At 37.4% G+C, this 10,702-nt stretch overlaps 1 protein-coding gene across 1 annotated transcript; it reads left to right on the top strand.

Moving 5' to 3' along the window:
• The first annotated feature begins 9,474 nt into the window (after positions 1 to 9,474).
• LOC101443157 (olfactory receptor 6C2-like) lies at positions 9,475 to 10,458 on the top strand. Its single transcript, XM_004469710.2, has one exon. The coding sequence runs from the start codon at positions 9,475 to 9,477 to the stop codon at positions 10,456 to 10,458; it is 984 nt and encodes a 327-aa protein (XP_004469767.2).
• The last annotated feature ends 244 nt before the right edge of the window (positions 10,459 to 10,702 follow it).

Here is a 10,702-nt window from a genome sequence, read left to right on the forward strand (position 1 = left end):
TAAACCTGAAACCAGGTAACAGGCTGCTCACCTTGAGAAATGGTGCCATGTTCGGGACTGAGTGTGGGTCTCTGCTACTGGCAGATTGGGCACTCAGCAATGGCTGTAGCCAAGTCAGCCTTGATGAGTGGAATTCTTTGTTGCTGAGCCCTTTCATAACCTCCATCTCTGTCTCCATAACCGCTTTGCTCATGAACCTGTTGGGCAATGACTGGAGTGGCTGAGGAAAGAAGCTGAGAGTGGGCCGTCTCATCCCCTTGATAGTTAAAATCTTCCTCTGCTGAACTCACCTTCTGGTGAACATTTACATGGAATACAAATATTTTCATGTTATTTGCCCACTCAAAAATTCTATCCACATACCTCTTTCCCAGACCTATTTGTCAACAATTTTCCAATCATGTTCCTTCTAATTTCCTGACCATACAACTAAACCATTGGCAACAGCCCATGAATCAGTGTACAAACACACTTCTGGCCATTTCTTCTTCCAAGAAAAATAAACACCAAGGTGCACTGCTCAAATTTCTGCCCACTGGGAGAGTTTTCCCTCACCACTGTCCTTCAGGGATGTCCCCGAAAAGAAAGGGGCTGCAGTATTGATTCTGTCCATTTTTGGGTGGTACCTACATATCATGGAGAACCATCTGTAAATCAGTTCTGAGTTTTGTCTTCCTCAGTCAAATGATTGTAAGGGGCTCCCCAAGGGGCAAAAGCTGTGGACTGGGAAAGAGAAGGTAAACAGCAGGCGTGGTGACCATGGCCATTTGGGCTACTTCCTCATGTAACTTACTTTTGCCTTCAGGACCCACTTCAGCCCTATCTCCAATATACTGCTTCCACTTTATTATGGAGTCCTGCTGTCCATGCCCAACTTAATGGTTTGGTGGGTTAGACAATAACCAGCTCTTGATAGGCAACTCAGGTCTCATGGTAAATTGATGGCCCATGGTTAAGTATTTGGTCTCTTTTAAGACTCAGGAGCAGGCCAAAAGCTGTTTCTCAAATAGGAATGGTTATCTTCAGAGGATGGCAGGGTTTTTCTCCAAAATCCTAATCACAATGTCTGCATTGTGGTTCTCCTATACAGCCTGCCAAAGGCTCCAGACAGCATCTCTATTTGCCACAGAAATTTCCACACAATTAGATCTGCATGATCATATGGCCCAAGTGGTAGTGCAGCTTGCACAGCAGCCTGGGCCTGATGTGGAACCTCTTCTTGTTCCAGTCCCTAGTCAAATCAAGCTGCTTTTCTGGTCATCTCATAAATGGGTGAGAGTAGCACTCTCAAAAAAAAATGTGTTGTCACCAAAATCTGAAAAGACCAACTAACCAGTATGCTTCTTTATTGGTAGGAGGAAGCGCCAGATACAACATTTTATCCTTCATTTTGGAAGCGATAACTTGACATGCCCCACACCACTGGACATCTATAAATTTCACAGAGGTAGAAGGACTTTTTATTTCAGTTGGATTTATATCTCATCCACTCTCATGCAAATGCCTTATGAAAAAGTCTAGAGTCTTTTCTAGTTCTTGCTCACTAAGTCCTATCAACATAATATCATCAATATAATGAATCAGTTTGATTCTTGTGAGAGGGAAAGATGATCAAGATCCCTGTGGACACTCTCACAGCCAAACTCAGCGTGTAGATGTGATGCATTCCCCCCAGCGTGGGACACGACACCCGGGGATGAGCCTCCCTGGCACCGAGGGATCACTATCACATATCAGCTGAAGAAGCAACTAGAAAATGACCTTGAATTAAAGATTCAATGCGGAACAGCAGAATATACCTGTCTACATATAATAACATGACTTCGGGAAGCGGTTTGACCTAATGTAAGGGGGAAATGGAAAGGAGAAATGAGATTATAAGGCTGTGAGTCTCTAAAAAAGAGTCTGGAGGTTGTCAGAAGGAATACCCCTATGTACAACTGAACAGAGTCTAAGAGACAGATAAGGTAGATACAACCCCAGGTATTGGTTCTTTTGAGGGATAAAGAGACCCACGGGTTCTATGGTCATGGCAGAAGGGGTTCACTGCCATGACAGATGGCCCTTCTTTGGAGCTGGTGTTTCTGCGTGATGGAAATGGACTCAGAGGGGATCTCTTTTCACAAGACTTGCATGCTACTTTATTGGAATTGTAGTTGGTGCTGGGTTTAAGATATATGTAGGGGATTTGAATCTCTGGACTGATAATATGACACCCAGGCCCAGAGCCTCAACAGACTTCAGCTCCTACACTTTGACTTATTGGACTTACTCCACTCAGCTAACATGGAGTTGAAGAAGGTCAACCACCACAACATGGAGCCTAGAGTGTCTACAACTAGAAGCGGGAAGAGTGCATCCAGTACCCATGTGCAATCTAAGCCCTCACTTGACATAGGTGTGCAATGGACACAACCAATCCAATGTCCACAGAGAAAATGTGGAATGGGTGTGGGAACGATAGCCATGGGGGCTGCTGGGTGTGGGGAATGGGAGGAAGAGATGAGATGTGGAGGCATTTTCGGGACGTGGAGTTGTCCTGGATAGTGCTTCACGGACAATTACGGGACACTGTAGATCCCCCCAGGGCCCACTGGATGGAACGTGAGAGAGTCTGGGCTATGATGTGGACCATTGACTATGGGGTGCAGTGATGCTCAGAGATGAACTTACCAGGTGCAATGGATGTATCACGATGATGGGAGAGAGTGTTGCTGTGGGGGGAGTGGGGGGCGGGGGCGGTGGGGTTGAATGGGACCTCGTATATTTTTTTTAATGTAATTTAAAAAAATAATAATAAATAAATATTTTTTAAAAAATCCCTGTGGACAATATTATGACCTAGAGCTCGATAATTGATATACCCTTGAGGCAGGACATGAAAGTATACTGCTGTCATTGCCAGCTGAAAGAAAACTGTTTCTGGTGGCTGATACTAATAGCAATTGAGAAAAAATGCATTCACTAAATCAACAGCTGCATATCAATTAACAGCAGACATGCTGATTTCCCCAAGCAATGATATCACATCTCAGACAACAGCTGAAATTTGAGTCACCACCTGGTTAAGTTTATGATAACCTACCGTTATCCTCCAAGATCCATCTGTTTTCTGTACATGCCAAATAGTAGAGTTGAATGGGGATGTGGTGGGAATCATCACCCCTGCATCCTTCAAATCCTTGATGGTGGCCCTAATCTGCCATCACCTCAGGAATCTGGTATTGCTTTAGGTTTATTATTTTGCTAGGCAGTGGTAGTTCTAATGGCCTCCACTTGGCCTTTCCAACCATAATAGCTCTCACTACACAGGTCAGGGATACAATGTGGGGTTGTGCAAGTCACTGAGTATGCCTATTCCAATTACGCATTTTAGAACTGGGAATATAACCAGAGTATAGGTCTGGAGACCCACTGGATCACCTGTAATATGGACCTGATCTAAAACTCCATTATTCAGCTGACCTCCGTAAGCACCTACTCTGACTGGTGGACAACAGTGACATTTTGGGTCTCTAGGAATTAATGTCACTTCTGAGCCAGGGTCTAACAATCCTAGAATTGTCTGATCATTTCCTTTGCCCCAGTGCATAGTTACTCTTGTAGGAGGTCAGAGATCTCCTTGGGAAAGTTGGGAGGAAGATTAACTATAAATTTCAGGTAGTGAAGCAGTTTGATATAGTTACGAATTCCAAAATTAAATAGTGGATTATGTTTGTAATCTGGTCTGTACCTGGGCATGATTAAGTTATGGTTAGGGCTCTGATTGGTCCACATCATTAGGGCTTTGAGTCCCCATCTCTTCTTCCAGACTCCCTGGGGCAGGATGGCTGATACAAGTTTGACAAGGTGTCGCCTCCACAGGGCAGGCCATAGCAGACTTATTTAGTAAAGCCTCAGCAGAATTCAGGGTCCCAATGTCTCCATCAATACTATCATCATCCCATATGTCTCCACCCCAGTTCTCTGGATTCCACTCTTTTCCAATCAATGCCTTCACTTTAACTGCAGAAACCCTATGGGGTTGAGAATTTCATTTCCTTTGTAACTCTCTTACGTATACATTGAGAGTCTGAGTTTGGTTCTCAAATATTTCATGCCTGTGCCTCTAGGAGACAAGATTTTCTTTCATAGAAACTTCCACATCATCCATATCATCCATTTGGTGTTTAAGTTTCAAATTTCAAGCATTTAACCCATGGTTTTTTTTTTTTTTTTTCTTTTTTGTAGCAGTATCTACAATATCTAGGAGGAGACAGCCAATATCATAAACCATTTGAATCCACAGAACTCTATTAAGGTGTTGAAAACATTCTCATCAGATCCTTGCTTCTTGTAACTGTGAAAGTAGGGGAAACCCATGATGATGTTCTGCATATCTCGGTTGCCAACTTGCATCATAGACTGTTAGCAGCCTCATTGTTATAGGAAAGGGGGTCATCAGTACCCTTGAGTCCAATTAATGCAGAGAGCCAATTGCAAAATTCCCAGAACAACCTCAGTCACCCCATGTTTAAGACCATATTCTCCAAGAACCACTCCTGGTACCAAGCAGTATTAGACAGGGTTCTCTAGAGAAACAGAATCAAGAAGAGATATCTGTTCTTAGTACACTATTTTATCAGTCTCTCACATGACCATGGGAATGCACAAGGCAGGCTGCAACCAGGAGCTCCAGTGAAAGTCCAGTAAAAGTCCTTGATGAGTTTAGGGAGACATTGGCTGTCCAATGATGAGCTGGGGAATTCTCACTCAATGCTGGAATGACTTCCCCTTTTAAGACATTCAACTGATTGGATAAAGTGTTACTCATTGCTGATGGCAATCTCCCTGATTGATGTAATTGTAATCAGCTATCTATGGTTTACCACTGCAGTAAAAGCAATGGTAACTAAAGTCCATAAATGCCTAGGTGTCACATTTACCCAGTGCTTACTTGACCAAACATCTGGGCAAAATTACCTAAGTTGACGCAATAGCCTAACCATCACAAGTACTAATGTTTAATGTTTGTAGGAGTTTTAATTAACTTGATTGTAAATATGTAAAAATGGATAGAGTTGATGGTAACACATTATAGTGCATAATAGCTGTTTCATAATTGGGATTGTGGCTGAAAAGTGTAGTCTAAGGATGTAAATGTCAACTGAAAGAAAACTAGGAAATAATCTAGGTACTGAATAACACAGTGAACGCAGAGGTGGATTAAAATCGTGGTCACTGGTACAAACGCAAGAATTTCCTTCTATAAACTAGAACATATGTATATCAATGTTGCATTGTGGTGGGAATGTGAAGAAGCACAGGAAAAATATGATTGATGTAGTCTGTGTACTATAGTTAACAGCAATACTGTAACATTCTTGAATCAATGCCAATAAAGTACTGTGTCTGTAACAGGTGTGAGGGAAAAATATGCCAAATACACCTTGTACATGATAGTTAGTGGTAAGTTTAATGGAATTATCTCATATTCTACAACAAATGTTCCACATCCATGTGGTGGATGTGGTATGTTGGTGAAAGGTTGTATAGGAATTCTACCCATGTGCATTATTGTTTTGTAAGTTCACAACTTCTGTAATAAGAATATATTAAAAGAAACTCAAAAAAAATTAAAATTCAGACTACCTTTTTGCTAAAAATATAGTGATAAGAGAATGAGAAGACACTCTACAAAATGGGAAAATATTTGTGGATCACAACTCTGACAAAAGATTTGTATCAAGACTCATTAATAAAGTAAATCAAAATTGAATCATAAAATAGCCAATAATTTATATGGACACTTCACCAAGGAGGATGTATGACAAAGCACACCAAAAGGTCCTCTGCCACATTAGCTAGTAAATATATTCAAAGTAACATAACAAGGTATGCCATTGCATATCTACTAAGACCATGAGCGTATAAAGCGATCACAACCAGGATGTAGATGAACTATACACTCCTGTACTGATTGTGGGAATGTAAAATCATGTAGCTATTTTAAAAACCCATTTGGCAGTTTTTTAACAATTTGAACATAGATCTTGCAAGACCAAGTCATACCATTTCTAAGTACTTACCCAATAGAAATGAAAGCACACGATACTAGAAACTTTGATCAGAGTATATCATCTTTATTTATAATTAGCTCTGAAATTTAAATAACTAAGTATTTACCAATAGGTAACAAATTATGGTTTAGCCATTTTTTTGGATTTTATCTCAGAAATGAAAAGGAATGAACTGTAAACAGTGGAAAAAACATGAATGAATCACAAAATAGTATTCTCAGTGAAATAAGCCAGATGAAAATGAGTATATTTATATTAAATTCCAAATAAAGCAAACTAATCTACAGTGACAAAAGAGAAAACCTTGTTTAACTGTGAACAAGAAAATTGGGGGAATGGGCAGGGTGGAGAGATCAAAAAGAGCAGAAGCAACGTCTTGGAAATCATTGATGTGTTCATTGTTTTGATTGGCTTCTTAACTCTATTGTATATACATATGTCAAATTTTATCAAAATGTGGGCTTTACATATGTGCAGTTTGCCTTATATCAATAATACTTCAATAATGTAAAAAATAGAAGCCAGAAAAATTGATAAATCTGAATGTATAGAACCGTGAACCATATATGAAAAACATGCATCAATAATTTTAAAGGCTGAGTATAGTATTAAAACACGTAATAATTTAATTATAAGAAAGTGTGAATAGAATTAAACGTAAAAATAATGTACTTTAATGACAATTACAGTGGTAAATGTTTAAAGAAACGAATCTTATGGCTGTTTTATAACAGTGTGTAATATTTCTAAAAATAAGTTAACATTTTAATCTACAATTTTCATTTTTAGCTAACATTCTCATAGATACTGAAAATATTATTATGAAGATGATTTTATAGAATGATTGACAACTCTGCAAACTGTAAAAATAGTATAAATTGAATCCAGACATTGATAAAAATAAGTACCAACATCGACAGACAGCCAACTTGATTAATAGTGTTAAATTGGAACGATCAGAAACTTATGTGATAAATCAAGTAGTATTTACATATATAAAAGCATATTTTCCCCATCCAATTATTGCATAATGTTGCAGAATTCTATTCATTTGTGAATAATTTCTTTAATTAAATGGGTGTGTTTAGAGAGGAAAATTTGAAAGGGTAAGTTATTCAATGTAACCTGTAGCCTCATATAGTCTTATAAACTGTCTCTGCTTATCTGAGTGAAAATGCCAAAAAGCAACAAAAAATTCACATACTATACTAATGGATTATATATATTCAATAACTGATGCAATTTGACAAATGCCTAACTTGATATGAAAGCTTTAAAATAGGAGCTAAATTATTAAGTAACAGAGTTGTTCTCTTGATGTGTGTCTGATGCAGATGCATCACCCCCATCTCCAAGGACACAGTCCCCACTGAAACCTGTGTTCCTTGTTTTTTTGCCAAATTTTCATTATTCAAAAAATTCCTTAGTGACCCCTGAATGTATGCCACCAAGGACATTTTATTCACTTAGTGGCGTATTTAGTAATTTTTAAAAATGCATGCTCCAAACGTTAGAGCACTTCACTTTGTCAAGTTTCTTTAGAATGTCTTCTCTTCCACCTGTGAATAGAGTTCCTTACATTCCAGCTTTTAGAATAATTTAGCTTTTTGTCAATGATGGAGAGTAAGAAAATATTGGGGTTTATAAAAGCACTAAACCTATTTTCAGGTAATCTGTCAGATTTTTGAAGAAAGCAATCTCAGGTAGCTGTAGGCATTCCCAGACATGCCAGTAAAGGTGAAGACATAAATGTACTCATCAAAATATCACTTCATCATTATGTTCTTAAAGTTGACATGTTTAAACAACTAACAGAAGCTCTGATTTACTAACAGATGAGTAAGTATGATGAAATTTTTCTTGGATTGTAATTCTGTTTGCAGGATTTGGTCATATTTTGCACCTGAGGAAAACATGGATTTTAGCAGTAATTTTTATGTTTTATAATGTAACCAAAATATATTTATTTACGACAATCTTTTTTTTAGAATTTCTCTAGTATATAAATGTAAGTATTTGGAAGGATTTATTCATGAGATAATAATAAATCTACACCTAAATTAATATAGGAAATATCCATGGCAACTTAGAATATACATTCTAACCTCAAATTATAATTAATATACTATTTCTGTAGGTACAGAAGTCTGTACCTTTATCATTACCAGCCAAAATGGATAGTGTATTTTTAAAGGTCATTAAAGAACTCTGTGTTCATTTGACCATTAGATTGCAAATGAGTATACACAGATATTTGTAAAGTATGATTTACAGTTTTGTTAACTTTAGTTGTATAAGAAGTTGTAATATCTCAGGGGAAAAAGGTATAGTTTGAGGAAGGAATTATGTACCAACTTTGAAGTCTAATTAGGTTTCACAGTGATGTGCACCTTAACTGAGATATTAGGAGAGAGATGGAAGGAAGATTAGTTTGCTGTTGTATAAAATTTCTTCTTTTTATATCTTCTTGATATAAATAGTTGATAGTTGTTGAATGAGAGGCAAAATTCCCTAGGAAAGTTCTAACTTGTGGGAAAACTATGGCCTCAGTCAGTGCTTCTTCCCTATTTCGGTAACTCAGTGAAATATACAAATACTCAGGGCCAAGTCAGTCCTCACTCAATAAGAAGAGAACACAGTATATTAAACAATAAAGTGAAATTGCTCATAAAACAAATAAATTGGATACAAATGAGAAAGATTTCTGTACTTTGATGTCATAAAACTCCAAGCCTTTTGATAATAACTGTGCAGTGGATACATTTGAATCCCTTCTGGTATAATTTAATTGTTGACCTGAGCAATATCTGTGGCACAAACTAAAGACAAAATCAATAGATTCCTGACTTCTGCATTCAGTTTGTTATATTAGGCAAAAACTAGTATCAAAAAGAAAAAGTAATTTATTTTACTGGAAAATCAAAGGAAATAGAAGGCAGTCATCTCTTTGGTCATAATGAAGTTTACATGCATATTTATGAAAGATATACATATGCAAATAAAATATGGATATGTCATTTGAGGCAAAAGGACTTTGGGTGATTAAGGGGAATTAAAGACACTCATCTGAAAATCAGTACACTAAAATATTGCTTTCAATCACACATTTCAAATTCTGCCTATAGTTTGTATAGTGAGCCCAGTCATTCTGTTATATATTAGCATTATTTTTAATAATGGGAAATGCCAAGAAGAGACAAGAAATCAATGGTGAAAATTTATAATTTATGAATAGGGAAAAATTCTTGATAGCCAAAGGGCATTGGTGCTACTCATGAAATTACACCTAACCTGTGACATATTTTAGTCACAAGTTAAAAGCCTATGTGGAGAAAGGAAGTAAAAAAAGTTTTTAAAATGGAATGGTGAATAAAACACTGTTGAATTTTAAAAAGTTAAAATAAATAACGAGAAAATGTCTCCAAATACCACATGCAGATTGAACAGAAGTCAGCAGTCAGTGATGAGAAACAGTACAATAACCACATTCATTCTGTTGGGACTGACAGATGACCCTCAGCTACAAGTTCTGCTTTTTGTATTTCTCCTTCTCACCTACCTGCTGAGCGTAACTGGGAACCTGATCATCATCACACTCACCTTTGTGGATTCCCATCTTAAAGTACCCATGTACTTTTTCTTACAAAATTTTTCCTTCTTGGAAGTCTCCTTCACATCTGCTTGTATTCCTAGATTTTTATACAACATAGCTATGGGTGACAAGGTCATTACCTACAAATCTTGTGTCATCCAAGTGTTCCTTATTGATCTCTTTGCAGTGTCAGAATTTTTTCTCTTTGCTGCCATGTCCTATGACCGCTATGTGGCCATCTGCAAACCACTACACTACATGACCATCATGAGCAAAAGTGCCTGCAATTATCTCATCATCTGCTGTTGGACAGCTGGTTTGTGTATAATAATCCCACCATTTAATATGTTTTTAAAAGTGGAATTTTGTGCCTCTAACATCATTGACCATTTTGCCTGTGATGCAATTCCCCTAGTGAAAATTGCATGCTCAGACACAAGGCTCCTGGAAGAGACAGTGATAATCTGTGCTGTGCTGACCCTGATTATGACTCTGCCTTGGGTAGTTCTGTCATATGCTTACATCATCAGGACAATTTTCAGATTCCCCTCAGTCCAGCAAAGGAAGAAGGCCTTTTCGACCTGTTCTTCCCACATGATTGTGGTTTCCATCACCTATGGCATATGCATTTTCATCTACATAAATCCTGCAGCAAAGGACAAAGTGACCACTAATAAGGTGGTTTCACTGCTCGTTTCTTCTCTTTCACCTACACGGAACCCCTTTATTTATACACTGAGGAACAATCAAGTCAAGAGAGCCTTCAAGGACTCAATCAAAAAAATAGAATTTCTCTCTACTAAATAACAGAAATAGTACATAAAGGAACACTTCAAAAGAAAATATTTATTTGTATCATTTATGGTGCCGGGCATTTTCACTCATTGCTTATAAACTTGTTTCTGTTTTAATATTAATACTAATATTCCATTACTTTTCTCAACACATCTGTGAAATAGTTTAAACTGAACACTCCTCAAATCCTGCATGCTCATTTTCATACAAATATTTGATATTTTTTTATATCTCTATTAGAAAATATTGAAATACA

Source organism: Dasypus novemcinctus, chromosome 12 (assembly GCF_030445035.2).
Source record: "Dasypus novemcinctus isolate mDasNov1 chromosome 12, mDasNov1.1.hap2, whole genome shotgun sequence".
Taxonomy (NCBI): domain Eukaryota; kingdom Metazoa; phylum Chordata; class Mammalia; order Cingulata; family Dasypodidae; genus Dasypus; species Dasypus novemcinctus.